This window comes from Clinocottus analis, unplaced genomic scaffold (assembly GCF_023055335.1).
Source record: "Clinocottus analis isolate CAN_PGR_092001 unplaced genomic scaffold, fCliAna1.0.p SCAF_10, whole genome shotgun sequence".
In the NCBI taxonomy this organism is placed as follows: domain Eukaryota; kingdom Metazoa; phylum Chordata; class Actinopteri; order Perciformes; family Cottidae; genus Clinocottus; species Clinocottus analis.
This window is the reverse complement of record NW_027175821.1, coordinates 12060768-12087145: the sequence shown is the minus strand read 5'-3', so window position 1 is coordinate 12087145 and position 26378 is coordinate 12060768. Positions and strand designations below refer to the sequence as shown.

At 40.9% G+C, this 26378-nt stretch overlaps 1 protein-coding gene across 4 annotated transcripts in view; it reads left to right on the top strand.

Moving 5' to 3' along the window:
• Window positions 1-25435, top strand: part of macrod1 (mono-ADP ribosylhydrolase 1) — a 96401-nt gene extending 70966 nt beyond the window's left edge. For 2 of the 4 annotated variants that reach the window (XM_068588766.1, XM_068588748.1), the window contains 5 exons: window positions 13141-13262; window positions 15533-15563; window positions 17908-17981; window positions 21159-21240; window positions 25014-25435. In XM_068588766.1, coding sequence (XP_068444867.1) covers window positions 13141-13262; window positions 15533-15563; window positions 17908-17981; window positions 21159-21240; window positions 25014-25039 — 335 coding nt within the window. In that variant the 3' untranslated portion in view covers window positions 25040-25435. Of the gene's footprint in view, window positions 1-13140; window positions 13318-15532; window positions 15564-17907; window positions 17982-21158; window positions 21241-21856; window positions 21884-25013 lie in introns of all 4 variants that reach the window. The other 2 variants (XM_068588756.1, XR_011078174.1) reach the window with 2 other exon arrangements.
• Window positions 25436-26378: the final 943 nt, after the last annotated feature.

Here is a 26378-nt window from a genome sequence, read left to right as displayed (position 1 = left end):
TTGGTGTTTGTCGGGAACTAGCTGCTTCACGTAGCTCTGACAATTTTTTATTATTTTGTGCTGAATTTTCAGTGTTGTTTACTTGAGCTCAAAAGTGCAGCCACAAATTCTTGTGGCAGCAGTTGCTACTGCTTGTTAGCTAGCAGTGAGCGCTCACCCTGCCACCCCGCTTGGCTCTCTGCCAGCACCCACAGACGATGCCACCACGCTTACCCAAGGAGGCGCGATGGAAAACAAGTCTGACGGCGAGGGAACCCGTGCCTCTCCCACCACCTCCACAGCGCTAGTTTACGATCTAGCAGCTTATAATTTAGCAGCTCACGCTCTCCCATCAGTGCAACTAGATCGCGCCGCGAGCTGGCGTTGTTAGCTGGCGTTGCTAGCTGGCGTTGTTAGCTGGCGTTGCTAGATCGTGGAGCTGGTGTGAGAGGCTAGATGTTGCTCTATAGAGCGGACGGGAACTGCAGGGTGAAAATTATCCATTGTAAATACGAAGATATTAGTAGCTTTATGATTGAAATACCGTGATAATTTAATATGTAATAGATAAGAACCTGCACAACTCATCCCAAAACGGTACAACTCTGCAGTCACTTTTTTTTGCAGGTCTGCAATGACCCTGTAGCTCAGTTAAGTGTGCAAAAAAGCTTTTGGGCATAATTGCACATATTGTTTTAGTGTTGTCCCAAATACTGTCTGTTTGCATTGTCTTGTGTTTCGGGGGATATTGGTACAAAGAGAAGGATTCTGTTTGATGAGTAAGCGGGAGTATCACAGTTGGAGGTGGAAAAAGATGGAGGGAAAACAAGATGGAGATGGAAAGGCTCAGAAAAAGTCCTGAAGGAAATAGAGAGGTACAAAGCAGGAGAGAGATATCACTCTGTCAAAAACTGGCTGTTATGTTCCCCCTCTCTTCCCTCTCCTGCCTCCCATCTCTCAGTTTCAGTTCTCTCGGTGGCCAATTACCGCTAATTAAAATCCTCGCTGCAGCTCTCCCGGACTCCCTCTCTTCCTCTCCTCCAAGACCTCCATCTCTGTGCTTTGTCTGTTGCCCTGTTGCTCCTTAGTCTGTTTCACTTTCTTTGAAGACGTGGTGTTTCTGCATGTCCTGATAAACAACTTAAACACCTTGTTTCCCCACTTCTCATTCTCTTCCTCACCTTTCTACCTCTTCACAAATCCTCTTTTTTCTTTTCCGCACTCCTACATTTGGTCTCCCCCCTCCTTCTTTTATTTCTCCAATGAATGTCGCTCCTATCCTCTACCCACCTTTACTTTCCCTCCCAATCTCACCTCCCTCCCTCCCTGTATTTTTCCTATCGTCATCAGCAGTAAGGTTTCTTTAGTAGTGCCAAGAGACTTGACAAGGCTCTGGGCTAAAGACTGTAGCACTCAGGCTGTGATACCTTGCTATTTGGGGTGGGATTTTTTTGACAAGATTGTCGACATCTTTGCTTCTTCCTGCCTTGGCGTCAGCAGTGTGATCCTTTAAGGTGTTAAAAAGCTTCGTCAAAGCTGCCGCTGCTGATGAGGAGAAGCGTGGTGATGATGATGATCACAGCAGCCCTGGTGTTAATTCATTCAGTTATTTAATTCGCCTTGAAGGAGGAAAAGGGATAAAAAAAAAAAAAAGTGTTGCTTGGCTTAGGGAAACAGAGTTGGAGTTGAGCAACGTCTTTGCTCTTTGATGAAGAGAATTATGTCCGCTACTTTTAGCATCGGCATCTTGTTCCTCCATTCTCCGTCCACTCTTGTCCTCCTGTTTAGAAAAACTGCCTCTGTCTTTTTCAGAGAAAGGTGGAAAGAGATAGGGAAAGCTGTAAGGGCCTCTACAAGACCTGAGCCTTTCTTTTGTGCCAAAGGCCCAGGCCTGGATTTAAGAACTGTGTCCGCTTGACTGAGCACAAACTGAGGTCAGTACACAAAGGACCAGCTCGGCTTTTTGCTGCCTCTCCTGCTTTAAAGGCCGATAAAGAAAGGCGAGGGACAGATGGAGGTATGAGAAGAGAAAGGGGAGGGGAGAGGACGGATGGATGGTCGTTGGGTATGAAAAGCAGGAGCAGCGACTCGTGGCCTCCCAGGTAAGAATGGTGCGAGGCCATTGGGGGCGGGGGGAGGACAGGGAGGGACGGAGGGAGGAAAGGGGCGGGGGGGTTAAGAAGAGCCAAAAAGAGGGCCGTTGACAATTGGCAGGAAAAAAGCTTGTATGGCAGACAAAAAGAAAAGCCGGGGCGGGTGTCACCGGATGGCACTCAGTCAAGTTCTCTTGAGGCTCAGTGACGCCCACTTATGAGAGAGAACGTACACACACACACACACACACACACACACACACACACACACACACACACACACACACGCACAGTCTCTTTGCAGGGTAAATGTGCATATGGTGTGCGATGAATATAGTTTGATCTGCACTCAAGTGAAGAAGATCTTGCAATGTGATGGGCCTCAATAAAACAAGTGAAGCAATATGTTTAATGAAAGTGTCTGAATGCCATCTGTTAGAAACACGCTTTTGTGTTATAATTAGGTCAGACTATGTTTTTACACGATGAAATAAGCACATCTTATTCTAATAAATCTGATAAAAACTACAGTGATGTCAGGTGGGAAACAGGATGAAACGATGAAGAACGTTGGCACTTTGTGGGAGAGAGCAACGGACCTAGAAGAAAAGGTTTTGGATGAGAATGAAGGAAATAGTCGTCATTAAGCTCTTGCACTCTCCACTTGACTTTAAATTATATTTTTTCACACGTACAATAATAACATTTATATACGGACATTTTAATTAGGTTCGCTTCAGAGAAATGCCTAGATACATTATTTGTACCAAAAAATACCTTGAGAAACATCATAAATCAGAATTCGCTTAAAAGCCTGTGGTAGTTATTGACTTCAGTAAGTCCATGTTGTAATACTTCTAAACTACTACATTTCACTTATGTATTAAATGCATTAAGATATTACTATGTTTTTTAGCTTTGCCTCAACCAGCTGCAACATTAAAATGCTGCTTAGATATTAATGCATAGTCATAGTAATACATAAATATAACATATAAAAAATCTAATCAATCTGGCTCCATTGTGAGTATTTAAACTTTTAATACTTGCATTTTGATTACAATAATTCTGTACATTACATATAAAGTCAATGCACAGATGTGAAAGGTTGGTGGCACAAATGAGGTGATAAAGCGTTGCGAAACATTGGCTTTTTTATTATACTTTTTCGCCAGAGTTGAAATATTTCAAATCGGCAAAGAAATTTGAGAATATGCAATATGAATAATATGCAAGAATTGATTATTCAGTTTAAACAAATGGAAAGGCTTGTTTCTTTAAAAGAAAAAAAGCGACACAATATCATACAATACAAACCTTATACACATAAACATTACAATGTAAATAGTCTACTGTAACTAGCTGTGGCGTTCATAGTGATTCCTTCATTGGGTGAAGTGCCGGAAATCAATATAACATAAATAACTGTTTCTTTAGATAAGTCTGTAAGCACGAGAAGAGGGAGAACAGGAGGAGGAAGAATTGGACATCCAGTGAGAAAACGGCTCGGTTAGATTACATGAGATAAGGTGACAATCAAATCATTAAACAGAATATCTCATTACAATCCAATGAGGCTTGTCGTTCAGAGCCTTTGGAAACACTGTCTGCAGGGTAAAAATCAAAAGGCCTCACATCTGTTTAACAATAGGTCATGATTCCCTCCTTTGTGTAGAAGATCGACCTTTTCAGCCCCACTGAGCAAAGACACAATACGTCACTAAAATGCACAACCACATGGCAATGACAGCCATCAATTCATATTGCACACTAATGTTCATCTGCAGGCAGTTTTAAACGTCTTTTTTTCATGTCCATAAACAGACGCGCTACACACTCAACATGTGTGCATGTTCCTGTAATGACAATTTGGAAATGTTCAACCTCTAGCAAGATGATGAAATGTGGCCATTACGTGCTTCCCTTTTTTTGCACTGTTTGCAACTGCCACAATGATAGCTGCTCTTTGGTAGAAAGCATAAAACTGCTTGTTGGAAAAAATGCCGTTGCCTGTTATGTGCAAAATCAGCGTAAAGGCGCTGGACTGTAAAGTTGCTTATTCATTAATCAACAAACAGCCAGAAATTGAAAAACACCACGGGAAAAAGCCACATGTGACGATGTGGGCCTACGTCTAGTGGTCCATGTGGGTCCACCAAACTTATATAAGAAGGTTTGGTATTTATTTTAATTCAACCTGTTAAAGGTCTTTATGCTATACCAGTGATTTTCAACCACTGTGCCGTGAGAGATCACCAGGTGTGCCGTGGGATAATGTCCAATTTCACTTAATGAGTCCAAAAAAATATGATTTCGTTGTCGCAAACAATTTTCCATTGTTGAACGTCTGAGCCTGTAATATAGTGAGTGGTCTAGTAATTAAATAATCCTAGCACAATAATTACCTTCCATATATGCTGTATTATGCTACTATGTGACATTTAGTACGTTTTTGGTTGTTGGTGTGCTGCAGGATTTTTTTTATCGTAGAAAATGGGCCGCAACTCAAAAAAGGTTGAAAAACACTTTGCTACACCATTAAACCATCTAAACCTGCTGTGAATGTATTATGAAATGGACGTAGCTTCACCCTCTGTTTTGTGGACTACAGTATCTTGGTTTTAGGTAGTTACCATCTTGGGTTTTTGCAACCAGTAGTGACGTGAGAGAGTGGAACGCAGTACAACCAGACGCTAAACAAGACATTTTTTAGGCAACCAAAATGTTACAGTTAACTTTCATGAACTGAAAACTCACTATGAAAGTATTAAAGTTGACAAGTAAAACACGGATAACTCCCAGACCGGCCAGAGCGGCCACACCCTGAAGCTTACAGTCCGTCTCTTTCCCTCTAAATATAATTTACAAAATGAAAATCATGCTGTATTGAAGATTTAAATGAGCGATTGAGACCATAAACCCATGTTCACAATGTTTTACTGAGGCAATAAATCAACTGAGAAGTCGGGTCATTTTCTCGTAGTCTAATCAGACTTCTATTTGCATCTGGTGAAGTCGCCCCCTGATGGCTAGTAGAGAAAATCAAAGTTTAAGGCACTTCAACTTTTTTCAGACCTTCAGGTTTCTTCAACTATAAGTGAACCACTTTGTTTATCCTTTCAGTTGTCAAATGACTTTACAGACCTATTGACACTTATAATATTTATTTATGGGGTCATTTTTCATACTTAAATTCAAAATACAAGGAGCATACAACTTTTTACCACACTTCACAAAGAAATGATGACCTGATGATTTACTATTGAGCCCCCAAAAAAACACACAAATAATTTTAAGTCTTTTTTTTGTTCTCGTCAAAACCCCCGATCTCTACATAACCCACATGCAACTTGACAGCTGACATTTTTATTAGAGATTTGGGTTTGTTAAAGTGGCTAATGTAGCAGAGATGAGGAGCGGGCTCTTTTTGTCACTTGCGGAAATGCATTTTCTATTTTGGGCAGCTCCCTCTGGAGCCACAAAAGGCTTTGTACAACATATTTAACACACACAGTAGTACTCTGCAAGACCCGGAAACAGACTTTCATGTTTTCAAATGGTGGAGTTTCCCGCAACGCCAGGTTCATAAACAGATATTCTTTTCTGATTGTGATGAGGAAGAACTTGACTAACCTCAACCCAATCCAACACTTTGGGATGAACTGGGACACGGCTGGTCGGTTCAACAGGCCTGATTGTGATCAGCAGACCTCACTGCAGCGTGTGTGGCTGAATGGGAGCAAATGGCTGCAGCCAGGTCCAACGTATTGTGGTGAACCTTTCAAAGCATATTAATGCTAATTTGATTACATGCAGGTTTGAGTGTCCACAAACCTTTGGCTTTGTTGTGTACACTGTGTTCATTTTAAATTCACAGAGAGAGGATTCAAATGAAATTGCTCACTTGCGATCAAACTCAAACAATAGCCTCATCTAATCACACAGAGAGATTGTGTTTTCATCATTCTAAATACACACACAGACACGCACCTTGTTTTACTGTCAGCTACGCATACACACTTTCAGAAGACACTCATCCACTTTTTCCATTAACACTGCTCCTCACAGACGCTGCATGACACATTGTTCAACACACTCTCTCCTTCACACATAAATCCCTCACACATCCTAACATGCTCTGCTAGCTTTCCATCTCCCCATTGAGCTCCCCTTCTCTCCCTCCTTCTCTCCCTCCTTCTTTCCCTCCCTCTCTCCCTCCCTCTCTCTCTGTGTTCCAGTGTAATGTGAGCCAGCAACCGTAACACCGGGAGGGGGAGGAGGAGGAGGAGGAGGAGGAGGAGGAGGAGGAGGAAGGGGTGGTGTTGATGTATGGTGGAACTAAAGCAACCCTGCCGATCGATAATGTAAACAGGAGCGAAGAGAGGCGGTAAATAAGGCCGACTCCTGACAGAACTGTCTACCTCAGGTGACGGAGAGAGAGGAGAAGTGGGGGTGAGAGGAATATCTAACAGACGAAGGGAGGGAGGACGGGAGAGAAGAGGATGCAGGGAATAATGGAGGGATGAGAAAGAGAATGTAGGGAGAGAGAAATGGGGTTTGAAAAAGAAAAAAGGGAGTAATGATGGGAGGATAAAATGGAAGAAGCGAAGAAGGAATAGGCAATGGAGGAGAGGGCAATGAGGCGAGAGGAGAGGTGGGATGACTGGATGAGGTTATGGTGAAGGAGGGAGGCAAGGGAGGAGTGACAAAAAAGCATGTGGAGAGGGAAACGGAAAGATTGAGGCAAGAAATGGATGGTTCAGAAAAAAGATGGAGACAGATGAAAAGATGATGGAGAGGGAGGAAACAGCACTGAACAGATAATTGGGTTATCAATGAGGAACAGTTACTAATCATAGATTACAATTCAGATTTAGCAGAAACACTGTGTGTGTGTGTGTGTGTGTGTGTGTGTGTGTGTGTGTGTGTGTGTGTGTGTGTGTGCGCGTGTGCGTGTGTGCGAATACGAAACAGTGACATTTAACAGATGAAATGTAGACGAAAGACCAAGTGACCCACTGTGGAACCGCACCAGCACAACACACACAGTGCTGCACGTACACACGTTAAAAACACACACAAGAGTCGACCGAATTGTGAAACTGACCCACATACATAACGTAAACAATCACACACTGTCGTATTATGATAACACTGCAATCATTTTGAGTTTGTGCGGTTCTTTCATGCGTTCCTTCATGTCTGTGCGTGTTTGACTTCATCCGCAAATTTACATGTTCTAACTCATCTATGCTGCTATTTAATGAGCAGCTTCCTCATACGCTATAAATATAAATGTTTCTGCTCACAACGTGGTGAATCACAATGGTGATTCATCCTATAGCCAGTTCTTGGGATCCCTTAAATTGGCAGTTTTAAACCAGTGTTTTGTTTCCTGATGTGACAGGATAACACCGTTTTCTTCAGTTTTGTACAAAATGCACCATTAAGCCCTGAGTGCCCTCCCCGAGGGGGGCAGAGCCCTTTGTGGTCTTAGTGAGGTCTGTTCAAGTCGTCAAATGAACCTTGGTTCTAATATTTGTGTTATTTTATATCCTTTTTTTTAGAATTTATTTGTGAAAAAACATATTTAATATATATATATATATATATATATATAATATGTTATAAAAAACATAACATATTTAGATCATAACTATGAACTTCCAGCTTGATCTGAGCAAGATGTCTCAAAAATGCCTTTTCGAGCCGCCCCAAGTTTTCCAGCCCCTTGGTTCAATCCTGAAACAACAACCTACAGCGTTGTAAGAATCCTCTTTGTAAAGGTAATGACCCAAATAATCGGAATATGCAAATTACAATAAAACAAAGCCTTGGCCTGTTACCAAGGACTTTGGTCAAACAAACTGTGTCGTTTAGTTCAAAACTGGAAAAATCTTAACCTTTATGCCTTAATATGCTTGGATTGGGGCATGCTGAGTATTACAATTTGCACACAATTCTACTTAAGACGTGTGACGCGTTCGAAGAAACGTCCCCCGACCACGGAAGCCGTCGCAGTCTTAAAAGTCGAATGAGCAGGATAAAAAAAATTTTTATTTTTCGTGTTCATGTAATTACATAAACTTAACTTTGGATAGATCTCTTCCCACAAGGCTTTACTATATTTCAGCAATTTAAATGAATTTAATCAACCTTGTGGTTCCGGAGATTTCCTGTTGTCCAAATTAATAATTTTGAGCAAGCTGCAATTAAAACTAACAAAATTCAAGTGTTTTTTTAGAGTGGAAACAATTAGTCAATTGTTGGCCAACCGATTTAAAGAAATTGTAGAAAAAAACAAACAAACAAAAAAATAAAATCGATGATCATGCATTTATTCATCCTTATCCATGATAAAAATAAAGCCATACTGTAGAAACACTATTCTACTGAGCACATTGTTGTTGGTGCAGGAGGAAGAAAAACAAAACAAAAGTGGCTGCCTGATGTTGTGGATCTTGACATCTAATTGGCCTGCAGCTCATTGAGAAGAGGGTCTGGAGGAGGATTAACATAGCTGGAGCGTCTGCATAGACACTGAGCTCAGATTTGGAAGAAATGTGCACAGAGAGGAGAGTCTGGCGGGAGAGACGGCGTCATTAGGGTGAGCGTGATCCTCCCACTACAGATAACAGATTACAGATGTTTGTGTGAATTAGCCCCATGTGATTTACAGGAGGATCATTAATGCTGAGAAGCTGTCGTCAAGTTTCAACACTCACACTCTTCTTTCACAGAGCCTAACGTATTGCAATAATATAGTCAAAAATATTTATGGGGAAAATTCAGCGAAACATCCATAACATATCATGAACAACCACCTCTACTTTTATGCGATATCATGGAAGCGACAAAGCATACACCTTTGATAATCTGAAGGATAATATTTGTGTCAGACAGCCATGTCGTTGTATACACAGGCTTTAATTGCGGCACTTTTTTCTTTCTGTGTGAGTTTATGCACTCAGAGTAAGTGATTTCTCAGAGGCTGTACAGTTTTTCATCAGCGAACAGTTTGATGAAGGACTGTCACGGTACGCAGACAAGCTTCTTTCAATCTACATCTGTGGATTCCACTTTCAGCAGCACCAGTCCTGGGTGCTCACTTTGATCCTCACACGTCTGGTCTTGGGGGGACACAGAGGCATCACAGAATATAGTTTTTGATAAGTTTCCATTGGTGTAAAGCTCCTCGTCCTCAGTTTAATGACTGCAGGAGTATTTTCTGCTGAATGGTCTGCTTTCTTCAGAAGAGTAGGATAAAAGCAAATTTTATTCGTCATTTCTGTGGTTCTCTTCTGCTCTATGTCTTGTCTTTCAGCTTATTGTTTTGGTTCACGTTTTTTTCTGATTCACTTTCACAACTCATCAATGCCATTTTCAAACGCAGCAGGCAGCTGTTTTCAGCAAAGAGCTGTAAAAGCCCCACGACTATTAGCTGGTGAACATAGTGTCTGCTGTGTAAGTGTTTTCAGCCTTATCAGGTGATATAATGTCAGTGTTGCCCTCATAACTCACCACGAATGGACAAAACAAGTCAGTTAATGCAGCTTAATAATTAAAATAGTCTTCATAATGTTCATTTTAATGTTTAATGTTGGGCGAAGGAAATTAGAGAATTGCAGGCAGATTTTTTTAGCTAAACTAAATGAGAAAAAGTACTTTAAAGTGTAACTCCACACTATATCTAGTTTATATCTGGTCAAACGAGGAAAACATAACTGTACTTGACTTTATGGGTTATCTCTCTTGCAAATACATAAAAATAAAAAATCTACCAACCCTACAGCATTATTGAAACATTTATACAACACGTCTTACAGAGGTTTCTTTTTAAGCAGTTCACTTAATTTGTATCATTATTTTATTGTATTACAAAATCGAGTAGATTTCTGTTGTAACACATGTATGAAAGACATGTAAAGGCTGTATTGCATGTTATTTCAAAATGTTTCCTACCTTATTCACGTTGAAGAAGAAAGTGGTTTTAGATTCAAGCTCAAAGTTAGTTTCCTCTGAACCAAAAGTTTCCTCTCTTCCAGCTTTGCATCACAAAGGCTTTGTTTTTAAGAACAAACCCAGTGCAATAGGTTTTTGACACCCAGAGCTCTGTAATGAGCAGATCCTGCATCGCTCACCAAATATCCTTTATTGATTGTGGTTACAGAGCACAATGTCCTTTTCAATGGATACAACAAATTCAAACAGAAAAAAACAAGCCTGCAAAGGTTGTCGGGGGAATTGGACAAAAGATCACATGTCATGCCTGTGTTATGAATTTCTGGTTTTGAAATAAGATCATCAGATTATATTTCAAGAAATCCCAAACACTGTGTTAAATGTTCCTACCTAATGGCCTCCTATCCTCCGAGGGCTGGATTAAAGAGCTTCTTCTGAGCTGCAGCGTCTGCGGCTTATTTACTGTGTGTGCGTGTGAGAAAAGGTGTGCTGTAGTAATGTCCATTTTAATCTAATTAATCATTAGGCTCATATTGTTTTGTTTTGTATAAGAGATCAATCTGGCCCACAAAGGGGTAAGAGACTTGAGGCAATGATACTGGTGAGATGAAATATACAGGTAGGTAGATGTCAACATAGAAAAACAACGGGCAGTTATTGTAGTTTAGAGGCAATAAAACGCCTGAGTGCCACCTTCGCCATAAGTCAGTCCAATCTGAACACACATATTTTTAGATTTAGGGTGACTTACACTTTCCGGACAATGTTGTTTGAGATGACCATTGCGAGCCGTCGTCCATAAATCCACGAAGAATTTACTGAAAATTAGTGGGGGAAAAGTGCAAATTCGCAATAGCTGCGACTGTGTATGCACATGCGGCCCCACTTTCATGCATTCACGCACAACCTGCCCAACACTTGACATCATGTCATATTTCAGCTTCCAGGGCCAAAAATGTGGTTGCGAAAGTCTGGACATCATAAAGCCTCAAGTATAAAAATTACTTCGCATTAAGTAATGTTCCAATAATTTCTACCTGTGTGTGTAGGTGTGTGGGTGTGTGTGTAGGTGTGTAGGTGTGTGTGCAGGTGTGTGCGTGGGCTAGCGGTCGCAAATTCGATGTATAACAAGCAACGGGCTGAAGCTCCTTGTGAGAACTCTCAAAACTAAATTTAACGTGTTGTTGAAATGCATTTTATTCAGTGTGTGGGGGGTGATTCGACGAGGTCTTATCACAGCGTTGGTCTTCACACTGAGAGCGACACGCTGAGCCTCATCAGAACGTGTGGCATCAGCGGGTTGGCATACAGAGGCAAACCACATTTCTTTCTCTTCGCAGTGAGCTTCTCTTTGTGAGGTCCCCCATTTCCCGTTTCTCAGTTTTCTCGCTCTCTTCTGCCTTCAATCCAATACACTTCAATTAATTTACCCTTTTTTTTAATCAATTAATCCAATTGAAATAATTGAATTTATTTTTGGGGGAATTTAGTATTATAAACGACTAAATGCATTGTTGTGGTAAATTAGCTGAGAGCGACAAAGAAAATGGGATTTTTCAAATAGATATTAGATATAGAATGTGTTATTTGTGATTCTGTGCTATTCAAAATAAACTGAATTGAATTGTAGTTCAACAAAGAGTAAAACAATGTCAACCATGTCTGTGAGATTCCTTTAAAACCGGCCAGTAGAGGAATACAGCCTCTGGCAGACATATTGGAAGTCATCAGCTCTTGGCAGTGGCAGCTTGTGATACCACTTGGTCAGATACCATGTGGGCTTAATTGGCTAGAAACATTATTTAGGATCCAAATGATTGACTTCATAATTAATGACAAACACCTACGACCTCCTTTTACAGATGTCTCGGGGTTTCCTGCCCAGTTAAATGTTTCTAAATGACTTGCGTGCAGCATCTAAACCAGTGACAGCGGCGCCTTCATGGCTTCCCAAGTATGCTTTGAAAGCTAATGCTATCACTTTACTGTACACGGGTGATAAGATAAGGGCTTGTAATCTGCAACCTAGTTACAGACTTCTGTTTAAAAAAAACTATGTGAATATGAATTGAGCCCGTTAAGCGATCAAACACTGCTGAGTGAAATGTGCAGCACATGGCCCACCTGACATGCTCTCAATAGGAGCCAGTTTTGATGTGAGGTTCCTGTTTGGCTTCATGCGTGCTTTCTGTTTTCCTGGCCTGAGGGGAACAAGTTTGACTCGTCTGTAACTGAGAGGATCTCTGATATTCAACACTTATAATAATTTGTTTTTGGCAGTAGCATTGTTTTAGTCTCAAGCTTTTGATTTAAATTGAAAACCATCACCAGGTGGTTGTCAAGAAACAGCCGCTCATAAAGACCCGATGTGACAGCTGATTACATCAGTTACAATCTGACTGTTACAGGCAAGCAGAGGAAAGATAATACTCTGCAACACTACAAATAGTAGACAGGATCACTTGGGACGGTTGTGTGGCTGCAGAATCTGTGACATAATGTGGTGTGCATTTATAATAAAACACCATATGCACTAAATGTATGTTTAGTTAATTCAATGGTGGACTTTGGTCGATGTTTTTGGGTACTTCCATATTTCAAACCGCTAATTGATAGAAGAATCGGTCTCTGCATGGATGTTGATCTGGATACCATTTACAAGTCGTAAATTCAAAATTGTGATAACTCTGGCATGAATATGGCAGTAATCTCCCAAATGAAGTCATCTTAGTCAGCCAGTGTACCAGTTTAATTATTTAATTCAATTAGAATTAAATTAACTGATCTTATATTTGTAATTAGCATGACAAAAAACATTTTACTGTTAGTCAATGGGCTAAATAACATCTAGTGGGAAACCGTTCAGGAATAAATATTAAAATTGACTTTATATGAGCACTCGGGCTGAATTGTTCTGATTTGTATTCATTTTGTGTTCCTTTTTGATAAAAGACTATAGTTTTAACATTGCTGTCATAATAAACACTTAATAAATGGGAGGTTTGACTCGGGAGGTTAAACTTAGAACGTATTTTACTTCTATTTTCATATCTGTCACCCTGTAGTATGAAGTGTTTCATCTTCTCCTCTCTCGCTGTCTCTGCAGATGTGATCCACACTGTGGGGCCGATTGCACAAGGAGGAGTGGGAGAGGAGGAGAAGAAAGCCTTGAGGTCGTGTTACAAGAACAGCCTGACAACAGCTACCGAAAACGCTGCACGCTCTGTGGTGAGGACGGAGGGGTGCTGGAAGCTGGGGATGGTTGCTAGGAAGAAACAGCCAGGTAGAAAGCGAGGATGAAGAGATACTGAGCTGTTTGTTTTTTTGTGGTGCAGAAATCAAAGCAGTGCAGAAGCCTCAAAGATTAAAACAGAGGTTAAAGGAAGAGAATCATCGAAGACTGGGAGAAAAGGACAGATGAAAGGAACAGAGTCATGATGTGATGAATCTTCTTCTCTCTTTTACAAAGCACTCTACATTCAGACTGAGATAGTTAAGAGAGGCGAAGAGGAGCTGCAGATATGACTGTTGAGTCGTAAAAAGGTTTTATGATGCACACCAGGCAGTGGTTTCACAACAGAGTGAGGTGGTAAAATCAAAGAAAAACACCAACGCAACATGAAAATAAAGTCAGAGGTACAGTAGAAGAAGGAAAAGTGCTGAGAGTTTGTAGTTTCACCCCACAAGAAATAGTCTTTAGTGTGTCAAGGCAAAGACTATTTTAAACAAGCAGTTACAGCAGTTATTTTAATTGTTTTCATTTAATTTCTATTTAATGCCCAAAATGTACCTTTAAAATGTCTACATTTTGAGGCGTAATTACGTCTTGATTTAATTGACACTGTTATATAAAGTAAAGTCAAATACGTTTTCATTGGTTTAGCCTAAAATCACAAATGGTCCTTTTGTCATTAGTTCTCCTGCGTTGACTTGTGTTTACCTTTCGCCTCGAGGAACCTGTGAGTCCTGTCTGCTCTCACCCCGAGTTGCCAACTCTGCAATCTGGTGAAATAAAGAGATCTAGAGACTCAGAGACTCCTGGCATCTGCTCGTACCGCACGAAGTGACAGCAGGTTTAGAATCTGCCAGATTTGATTTACTTTGAAGTTTACTGGCGGCTTTTCTCAACTCCAGAGGTGTGCCATGAACCTGCTTGACACAGATCTCAATGACTTAAACTCGCAATGCCAAAACATTTTTTAAACTTGCCATTGATACTTTTTTTTTTCGAAATTGGGGTTCAATGTACATTCAGTAATTTAGCAGTTTGTGTTATTTTTTTCTTTCCTTTCTAACTTTCCTCCTCCTGGCTACTGTCACACAGCGGCAGCTTTCTAAATTAATTTATATGTGGACAAAATCCACATTCAGCTGTCTGAATTAGTAAAAATTGAAAGTATCCACCAACGTTAATCTTTCAATACTTTTATTCCATCTTTGCGTTTCTAGACCTCGGTCACCTGCTGACATGCGTTCAGGGGATTGTAACAAAATGAGGGATTTAAAAAAAAGATCTTTAAGAAGAGATCTCTTTTTGGCCAGTTTGCAGAGGAAGAACAATTAAATTGCTTTTGGAGTACATGAAGACATGTGAGGACAATTGTCTTTAATGTTATTTTGGGGACATTTTATGCCTTTTTTATATTGGCAGAATAGAGAGATGACAGGAAACAACTGGGATGCAATGAAAGGTCGCCAACAGGATGAAAAACAACAATTAAACTGGATTCCAAACGGAGGCTTTGTTGGTCATGGTTCACAGCATCTTGATCGTTTTGAGACATTTTGACATACTTTTTCTCCCTCAACTGCAGAAATAGTTGATTTTTATTGTGGAAAAGCCACATTGAGCTGCAGGCTTTTGAGAACCAGCACTTCTCAGTTTATAAGTCTATCGCGAAAATGTATCACGATTTTTTGTTTTTAGGCTGTGATTTGTTTGGATGTTTTTTTATTACATGTTTATTGTTAAAACCTCACTTCCCAAAACAACCAGGTTTGGGATGTTGTAGATTAGCGGTCCCCAACCGTTTTTGCGCCACGGACCAGTTTCGTGTAAGACAATATTTTCACGGACTAGCCTTCACAGTAAGAGCGATAAATATGACGTAATAAAATGATACTACCGGCATAGGCAATTATATAGTGAATAAAAATACAACTCACCATTACCTGTCTCTCTGCTACGATCGGAGACCCTCCATGTGTGCTCTTTTAATTATGCCCCATCTACTCCGTAACATAAACCCGCTTCACAAAGGCAGGAAGATCTCAGTATACTCTGCCTTGATTTTAATCCACTTTCAAGTTTCATTTTGGGGTGATGCATCACGTAACCTCTTGACATTTCTCAAGACAAAAGATGATCGACAGTTTGGTCTTAAAAGAGGAGTGAAAGTCAGACAGAGAAGAAAAGCTGAGATCCAGAAGAGTCGTTTCTCTGAGTGTGTGAGAAGCAACAGACTGTAACCGCTTTGTTTGTCATCTTCACCCTGCAGGCTTTCCCATGCATCTCTACTGGAATCTACGGTCAGTGCGTGTGTGTGTGTGTGTGTGTGTGTGTGTGTGTGTGTGTGTGTGCATGCATTTGCGTGTGGGTTTTATCATCATCATAGCTGTACAAGTGTTCATGTGTTACTCGTGGAAACAGATGATTTTGTCTTTGAGTAAAAAAATCAACGTTCATCCTACAACAGAATGCCTGTGTGTGTGTGTGTGTGTGTGTGTGTGTGTGTGTGTGTGTGTGTGTGTGTGTGTGTGTGTGTGTGTGTGTGTGTGTGTGTGTGTGTGCATGCGTGCATACCATGTAAACTGTGTCTGTTTAACCAGAGTGCTGAGCCTTCCTGTGCCACTTGTCACATTATCTCCTGCAGCCCAGAGGTGGTTCTCAGATTAAGGCCTTGGATTAAGACCGGCAGATTAAGATAGATTGGGCTGGAGATCGTGTCAGATTGTCTGTAATCCCCTTCATACTAGCAGAAGAGACCGTTAAGGATAGTGCTTAAACACTCCCTGGGGTGTGTTTGTGTCTGAGGGCTGTAAACACTTCTCTCCTGTTGCTGAAGAGGAAAAGACCAAAGTTCTGATTGACTCGCTGTGTTTTCCGTGTCTTCGTTTTCTGTTGCGTGTATTTCTCGCTGTCTTTCTGTTTAGCTCATCTTTTTAAGAGTACATCCAAAATGTTTTGTCCTTGAGAATAACGAGCAACAAAATTGTCTAAATGTCAGATGGATTTAACAGCTGTTGAAGGTACACGTTTCTGTATCAACCAACGTTTGATGCTAACAGTGCTGCCAGCCAATAGTATTTTTTTAACAATGCCTCCTCAGAGCCTGTTGTGAAGCACTTAAAAGCAAATGTATTTTGATTGAATTGAGCAGATACTGGCTCTTTAAGTCAGTACACACTCCAATTAGACCTCATTAAAGTTTAGGTGGGAAGACCTGAGATGGCACTTACATGTGGTGATTATTTTTTGTCCGATTCAGGAAGTATGTTTTTGTGCAGCACAGAAGTTGTAGTCAGTGCAGATGGTGGACAAACATCAAGCAGGATTGTGACGCCGTAGTCAAGGGGTTTGCGTCCTACGTCTGGTGTCAGGTTCAGTAAGGGCTAAGAGCACTTAAAAAGACAATATTGCACACATGCAAGGTTACTGGAAACTTAGAACTTTATTTTTTCTAGCTTTGAGTTGCCTCAACCTTTAAATGGAAGGAATCTGTCCTTCGAGTCTCTCTCCAACCAGTAGTGCAGTGGCTCTTGAAGTCTTCAGGACATACTGTATGCATTAGTTGTGCGTTCTGTGCGCACCGTGTAGTGTGTTGAGATGGAGCTCCTGTTAACTGTTACACCACCGAACGTCCTTCTGGGTGCAGCTCGCTCTCTGTCGATGTTTGTGGGCTTCTCTCGCATTCATAAGAGATGCAACCGCCATGCTGGGTGTATTGCCCCAGAGCAAAGGCAGCACAGTGTCTAATGTGAAGCTGCTGGATTAACTCGTAGTAACCATAACAACATAAATCATGCTTTACTATCCAAGAAAGTATAGAGTAAGAAACCTTTTGGCAACTTTGCAATTGCAATCCTTAAAAATATTGCCTCATTGGGCTGATTCAACTTAATCTGGATGGCATTATGATTCACTTAAATCCCATTTGCTGTTTGAATTCTAAGTATTTCAATATTTATTGTACAAAAAGAGTGAGGCAGGTGTGATTCAAGCGCAGTCTGCAGGCGCCCAACAGGCCAATGAGTGAACGTACCTGTGTAGGTGGATCCTATGTATTCATTTTAAAGATGAATATTCATCTGATGAATGAGACTATTCTTGCATTATTATTATCTATGGAAGTGGCCGTGCAATTGTTTATATCGAGGAACAGTAGATTACAATACACCCCTTGCAGTGTGTGTATTTGGTGCTGACACAAAGCATTGTTCAGTACTAATTTGCGCCCTCATCTATTCCCCTTTTGTTCACATGTTGAACACAGTCTCCTGATGTATAGAAGAATTATACTGTATAATCAAACAATGTGTGTTTGTTTGTGGCTGAGCAGCTTGGCCAGATGATGAATCTTTACTGCCTTTGTGTTGAGTTTCCAGCAGTGGGGGTAGTTTTAGAGCACAGAAAGGTCTCGATCGCTGAATGAATATCGAAGAAGCTCGGTAGTCTTTCTCCATCTGTCTCCTCATAACCAACAAGTGCGTTGTGTCAGCACCTCGTCGAAATAGGCGAGTCGGGATGAGAGGAAGTGAGAATACACAGAGCACAGTGTTGGAACAGTGGAATATAAAAACGACCTAATGCAAACACCCAGATCTGACACTGCACCTGTTCTTGCAACTTGTGTGTATATTTTTGTTTGTGTAGGATATCCACCGGAGCAGGCGGTGCACGAGGCGTTGGCAACTGTGAGGGAGTATCTGGATGAACATCACGACAAGGTGTGTACGTGTGTGTGCGTGCGTGTTTGTGTCTGCATGATTGGCAATTTTTCCCTTCCATTTCCTTAAGGTATTATTCCTTTCACAGCTGTTGTGTTTGTTTTCTGGTGGGAGCGAGGAGAAGGGTGCATTGAGAAAACAGATACATGCACGCACGGAGTGACACTCACACACACGCAAACACACAAAAACATACATTTAAACACACACTCCCAAGTTCTGGCTCTCATGCTCATGGCCAAGTCTGCGTTTTAATTGGCTCCTTGCGGGACTAAACCCGACTAGCACAAACACACACACACACACACACACACACACACACACACACACACACACACAATTTCTCTCCGGAGAAACAGCGGGCGGAGAACAGACAAAATGATGGAACAGATGACTGAAGGGGAGAAAGAGGATGGGAGATTAGAATAAAAGAGGAAACTTTCCAATCAGTCGTTAACATACTCTAAACTCTCCTCCCTTCTTCCTCCTTTACTCGTCAGGTCTCCTCTCACTCCTCTTTTTAATCTTTCTCCTTGTCTCTGAACCACTGCGCTGTATCACCTCCCAGAGAGGGTGTTGACGATGTTATTGTTAGAGCGGGCGTCTCCAGAGTCTCTGTAGCAATACCAGGCGACTGATGCCGTCAGCCGCACCGAGCTCAGCAAAATGAACACGTCTCACCTTGGAGGACAACAGTTAACAAGACTTAAAGGACTGAATACAAGACCAGAAAGTCAAATCAGTGTGCCGCTAATTTTCATTCTGAACAGAAATGGTTCCACTATGGTTTTTTTTTACTGTGAACAAACAAGATGGTGAGACGGCCTTTATTTGCATACAGAATGTTCACCAGAGGAGGTTTAATCTTTAATTGAACCCGCTCCATTTTGCATTTTCTACACTGTTCTGTTGCTCTCACTCTGACTTGGAGAGCAGTAATTTAGAAAATTAAATTGAAAATTACACAACCAGTAAGACAAACCAAATGGACTCGAGGCACGGGGCAAAGTGCCAACACCCTGCATAGTGTAATAATAAATACCATGAATCATTTATTTATAAAGCACCAACTAAACTGTTGCAAGAAAGTAAAGTCCTGGCAGTTTTATCGATGGTATATTTAGAAATTAGATTCCCAGTTGACCTGAAAGTGTAGGGGGAAAATATTATTTCTAGTCATGATAAACTTTGTTCATTAGGCACGTATCTAAACAAAGTTACAAAATGTTTTACAAAAGATAATAAAACCAAACAAGGCATATATAATGTCAACGAGGCTAAAAGATATGAGCACAGAGGACAATACAATTAATAAGATCCGATAAATAGAGATAAAAAACTGTAAAAAAAATAAAAGAATATATCAACCATTTCCAAAAGCCTCTACAAAGAGAAAAGTTTCAAGATGAGTTTTAGACGCTAGAGACTCGCTGTGTCGAGCTCAGTTGGCAAATAGCTCCTATAGAAAGAAGCAGATCCCCGTGTCACATCTTTCAGAAGGTCGTGCTGTAGTGAATGTGCCCGCTTTGTCTTAGAATATGAAAAGTAAACATCAGGATCACGCTTCATTTCTTTCAGTAAGGCAGATGAAAAGATGTTGAGTGAGGGATTGCATTATTACAGAAGCCAGTGGAATGGAGAATGATGATAGTTGCATCATATTTACCAAAGAAATCCTGAGTGATTTTTGAAACAATGGGCACTCTTTTCTATTCTACTTTGCAGATGTAAATGTCAGCTGTTGTTAGAGATTAGATCAGCTGGAGCTAGCTGGCTAATTCCAGCCGCACAGCCAGCAACAGTTACAGTTTCATGCTGATTTCTTTTAAAACATGACTTTTACCAAAGGTCTTGTATGCACTTGACAGGCTTCCCCATGGGGAAACCCTACGCAGTGGATGTGCTGGAAATGACAGAGTTTACCAGGAATCCCACAATGTATTAGTTAATGTTTTTATTGGCATCAGGAGAAAAGAGACACTTTAACATCACAATTCTACGACATGGGCAAACTGCTGCTGAGGATCCTGGGATCCAACGGAAAGCTCCAGAGCAGCTCCTAGACCTCAGCGTTTTGCATCTCTCCTTGTAAAGCATTTGCTTTAATTTGAATGAGGGAGGATGACAAATTGCACAAGTGGATGCAACTCAGTGTGGAGGTTAGAGATTTCAGACCTTAGTCCAGAGGATGTAGTTACTTACCGAACATTTCCATATCTTCACTTTCAGCCTCCATTCAAATCCTGGCGAGTGAAGGTAATTGGGCAACAAGCATTAAGCTGCAGGCCAGCAGGCTGCTGAGAGCAGGAAGTGATGGAAACAGCCGGGCTATAAATTGCCCTGCCTCACACCAAAACGGAAAAGTATAAACCTTTGGAGAAACATTAGGGAGGTAATAATGTTTGTTAGAGGCTGAGAAATAGTTCACTTGGGAGCAGGAATCCCTTGAAACATCTTTTTTTTTTTTTTTTACTGTAGCAACAGTAACTTTAATCATCAGGCCACAAATAGTGCTGTGCTCTGTACTGTATGTCCAGCTCTACAGAATATAATGCAACTATTATAGACTGCAGATATCTAAAGAACATAAAAGCACGGGACATAAAGATTGTTTATTGCTGCTTCACTCACTCGATCAGTGTCCTGATATTATTTAAAAGCTAGTGTGTGTGTGTGTGTGTGCTGGAGTCTTATGCTTGAGGGGGCCACACGCAGTGTAACATTCAGAGGCATGCACAAAAACACAGTTAGAGTTGCTTTATACACACATCCGGACACGCAAACACTTTTACAATACAAGTACTTATAGATCTACACAGGAACCTCTCCTCTCTCTAACCTCTTTATTTTTCTCTAACACACACACACACACACACACACACACACACACACACACACACACACACACACACACACACACAGAGTACATTTCCAGCACTCTGTCTCCAGCACACGGTGTAATATGCGCTGTGTTGTGGCATGATCATAACAGGACGCTAATAGGGGCGTAATGGACTGATGCATTAGCTGCCTTCTCTTGATATTGCTGCCACACACTGTTACATTGCTTCCCTCCTGCTGTTGATGAATTCACGGTTATTGCATATGCTCGAAATAAAGGTCATTGTGTGCGGTGCGTGTGTGTGTGTTGTGTGTGTGTGCGTGTGTGTGTGTCAGCTGGACAGAGTCATCTTCTGTGTGTTCTTGCCAACGGACAAGGAGCTATATTTGCAGACCCTCCCGCTCTACTTCCCTGCTGGTGAGTAGTCTTTCACACACACACACTTGTATACACACACTAACGCATACACACTATTATAAATACAGTGATGACAGCTTCGCTCAGCTCAATTTGACTTCACACACAAATGGAGATACACACAGTGGTGTGATAAACACGCTGCTTCATCCTCTGTGTGCTATTTGCACATGCATGCATTCAGACATACTCAAGGGTCATTAGACACATAATAGTATGTGTATATATAGCACTCGTGTTTAATTACCTCAGATTCAGTGACATTGTAAACCTTTTAATACACATAAAAATGCTCAGTGGCTCCAACAAACACATGTTTAGTAATTTATTTAAATGCACACACAAGTGAACATGTTCACAGATACAATGCTGACACAAGGAAATGCAGCGTGGTCAAAATGTTTGCTAAATGTTGATCGAAACCTGCCTTCTGTGCCCTGTGGTTGTTCTGATCTCATCCTCAGAAAGTAAGCAAATAAGAGTGTGTGCGCGCGCACGTGTGTGCGTGTATGTGTGTGTGTGTGTTTATTTTCCATGTGCAGAATGCTAGATGACAATTGAAGACCTTTTCACAGTCATTTGTGCTTTGCCCTCATTTCTGTGTCGGTCCCTTTAGTCTGACCAATGACCGCTTATTGTTCAGGTAACCAGCACGGTGTGTGTCAACGTGTGTTGTTTGCTTGATTTAAAAGGAATAACTACATTTGGTCTGCTTGTAGATGGGCAATTTTAACCCCTGTGTGAAACAGAAGTGCTCTATTCTGAGAGAAAACTCTGACATCTCCAGCTAGGATTGACAATATTTGCAGCATTGGCCACTGCTGGCTAATGCTAGCTGGTTTATGAAACTGTTGGTGAGGAAGACACGATGAAAAGCTTCTTCTCTGAAGGTGAAAATAACAATCCCATTTCCACCCTCCAAGGTTCCTCTAATCTGGAAGTCCCGTCTCACCTGGTTTTCGAAAAAGACTAAACGAAAGTTGTGTGCCATCACTGCAGATTGATCTGCATTGTTAAAGGAAGTTTAGTAAATACGTAAATGTTATGTTGGCTCGAGCTGTGACATGATGACTTCACCCATTTGTTTTGATTACACCCATGATTGATAGTGTTATAATGCCAAGTAGTCTGGGCTTCTAAACATGATCAGTCATTCACTCAATTATTCAAATTAAGCATTGGTATTACAACTGTAGCCTTAACCTCTAATGTCTTGCTTTACCGCTGCTATAAATCAAACTCACCTCTCGCCTCTAAAACATTTTGAGTGAGGTCTCAACCATTTTGTGTTTTCTGCCCTTTTGTTTTGCTTTTGTTTGGCACACGGCTGCTGCAAAAGCTAAACTCAAGACCAACAATCAGAAAGTTGCTGCAAATTTTCACCTCCACAAGTTTTGAGCAGCTGCTCGGTCCTGCATCTAATCTGGTAGAAATCGTACATTTATCTGAATTATTCAGATGAAGCAGGGTCACTTAAACTCTAATGTTCTCAGGACAAAAAGTTGGCGACGTAAACAATTGTAGATCTGAATCAGTGTCTTTACAAGCTGCCTCCGTCTGTGCTTTTAGACCTTACAAAGCCATTAGAATAATCAAGCGTTGTTCATTGTTATATTTGCATTCACACACAGTGTTCTGTGACAAAAAATAGAAACTATTCATTAACTGAAAAAAAGAAGATAACACCAGAGATAAAATAACACAATAAACAAACTAAATCTTGACAGCATGAACAACAGAAAGCCGATGCGCTGAAGTTTGACATTGAAACTAAAGAAAGGAGTGTTGTGTTTAATTTTAAATGGAAATAGGATTTTCATGGTCTGTCGCAGTAAAGCCGACGCAACAGAGAAATGCCTCTAGGGTTTGAATATATCACCCTGTATATTATTAATATGCATGCTGCTTAACAGTTCAAGGCTATACATAGACGGTATGTATTTAACGCCATTTTCTCACCTTCACAATTCAGTATGTTTGAAGACACATTTGCCAAAAAAGCAGCAGAGATTAAAGGATGAATACAAGATGAAAAAGACACCAAGGACTGAAGATTTAAAGTGTTTCACGTCTGTGCCCAGACAGACAAGGAGTTGAAGAAGAGTAAAAGAGGGAAGAGGAGCAGCCTATTAAAAATAAGAGCAGAATCCAATCAACTCTGCAGCCGTATCTCCCACATAAGCGTTACAGTCAAACATTGGGTTAAGAGTCTTAATTTTTTTATCTTTTACAGACCGATCCGACCAGTAGTGGCCAAAAGCAGGAAGGATTTCTCTCTCCTTTCAATGTGGGCCTCAGGGGAGATCAATAGCTAAAAAATAATGGGATCTGCGCTGCCCTTGTACTCGCTACTTTATGCAGAATCCTAAACATGAATAAAGTTTACAAAGAAGTGTTTTTTAGATCAAATATAACAATGACGAGGCAGAAATATCCATCTCACACTGACATAACATGTGAAAAAATATTAATTTGTCTTTTTTGTTAGTGTGAGCTAAAATGACACTTATGGTGTTATTTTATATTTTCTTATTCTTAATAAACTTTATGAAAATGCCAGAACCAACAGTTGACCCTACTAACAGGTATTCAGCCAAAGCCTGAAGTAGCTTTTTTTAATGCCTTAAAGCTCCATTGTTGTCCATAAAGTAGTAAAAAAAACATATCAATGAGCCACACCTGTTATGTTCCTTCATCAATATGAATTTGGCCACTGTAGTTTATTTTGAGTCATCATCCACTGTTTTACTGTAATACTTACCAGAGCATTGAGTGAATAGTCCCTCTAAAGTTTGTCTTTTGCTGCTTTATGGAATTATTTAGTCTTAAAAAAACATACTTCTACATATTTCTAACTTGTTTTAAGGGTTTATATCTTCTGCTTGGATGCCACCGAAGCTGGTTTTAACCCGCAGAGCATTGGTGGGTTTACAGAGCTTTTTTAGCACCTTTCACTCCTTTTTGGGTTGTGTGGTCTGCAAAAGACAGCTGTTTTTTGAAGACTGATAAACACACTGTATTCTGGCTGGTGATGATAGTGGAGCATTTAGCTGCAACAGTGTCAGATATTTTCCTCAGAAGTAGGTGGAAAACCATACGGAGAAAAAAAGAGTTGATATCAGACTTCACCAGAAAATTGTTGCTCTGTGGGCAACTGTTTTTGCCTTTAAGGCTTGTATGTAATATTAGGTTTTATTTCATGGTTTAAAGCTTAAAAGTCAGAGGGCTTATTTGTATACTTCTGAGCAAGCTACAGTTTCAAACTGTGACACGGCATCAGCTCTTCACTTGAAGCATGAAATCAACACCATCACATCTTCACACTGGGTTGGTTGAGGTTATTTTCCCAAAATGCAGGTGTGTCCTTTAAAAGAAAAGCCCTGCTCGAGCTATTGGTGTCTTTCTCCTCTAATGGATGTACAGCAGACTTTGTAGCAGCAGTGAGCGAGCGGTAGCGGTGCTTGGCGGGGAGATGGACCAGAACTGTGTGCTGCAGGCGGGCCTCCAAGTCTCCACTATAAACCTTATGTGTCTCCAACACCTGGAACGACCCACACTGGCTGTCTGTTTGATGTGTATGTGTTTGCATGTTTTCAGTGTGTCTTGAGCCGTGTTGGACTGAGAGTGACTAATCCGCACTAACAGATGCCTCTGAAGCAACGAGAAGCTCCAAAAGCCAAAATGCTATTAACTGCTGCATGACCAAGGTAAATTGGTCCCTTCCCTTGTGTGACACTTTTCTTTCTCTCTTCTTTCCCTCCTCGCGCCAACAGAGGCCACGGTGAAGAGTAAACTCTGAGAGAGTGGATTGGTCCGATTTGGTTGCTGTGGATACAAAGCGATACGCTCAACATTCAGATTCCTCCTCCTTGTTGTGGTTGCAGATCAAGACCTTCTTCAACAGGAAGATAACTCCTAAACGGATGATTGCTTTTTTTGAAGTGCACTCTGGCTGTTCAGCAGCTGTCGATTGGTTCTTGTGCTGAATGGGTGAGAGACATGCTGTGATGATGGTGTGAAATGATATTGATCATTCTTGTGAAAAATGTGACCTTAAGCTGCATTCTCACTTGACCTTTTATATTCTGTGATCAGCGTTGCATCAAGCTATGAGTTTTGTGTCCTGAGCTATTTAAAGATTAGGATTTCAGTGTGTGACGTGTGACAATGACAAAAGCTGATTAAAATGAATTACACAGGCTCTTAGTGTGTATGAATTGATTATTTCTCGGGATGCGATACGAGTCAGTGAACTGGGCGTGACGAGGGAACACATCTCATGAACATTTACTTTTAGCTTGTTTAGCATCTGAATGTGAAGGAGACAGATGGAGGGCCTTTGTTTATCTGCCAGCAGTGGTGAAGAGTACGTAAGCAGGTACTTTACTGAAGTTTCCAAAAGTATTTCTACTTTATATTAAGAATATATTATAACGCATTTTTGTTTGTGGCAAACACATGTATTTTTGCTGTACGTGTTCTATAAGCATTAATATATTAGGCGACGACTTTTACTTGAGTAAAGGATCTGAATACTTTGTTTGCCAGCAATATCCTTTTAACATTTTTCACTTTCATACCTTCCCCTTTTTTGGACGACCTAAATCCTCAATCCTTCTTTCCTTCTTGTCCTCTCTGTATTTTCATTTTCTCTCTTTGCTGTCCAACCTCCATCCACCCTGCTCGCCTGTCAGAACTCACCATATGTGTATTTATGCGCGCGTCCTTGTGCTTTTCCACACTGCGCATCTGTATGAGTTGTTAATTGTCTGTTGCAGGATGTAGCCGTCAGGTGTCGGTGGGACGCAGGCGGTGATTTGTGTGAAGCGAATTGAGTGTTTAGCAACCACCGTCCCACCCCTCGACTTTCATCTGCCAACAACCATCTTTATTGATTCCAAACAATCTGCCATGCTGGTGCAGACGTACAGGGAGAAGGGGTGTTTTTAGTTTTGGGACAAAGGAAGTAGAGGGGTTGAAGGGAAGGGAAATAAACTACAAAGAATATTAACAGGAAATTGGGAGAAAGTTCCCTTTTTTTTTATTAAAGCTTCTTCTGCCACAAAGGGATTGTCTTTTTCTCTGCGGAGCTCTTTGATTCCCTCTCTGTCTGGGACGCCGTTTCTTCTCGGTCCTCC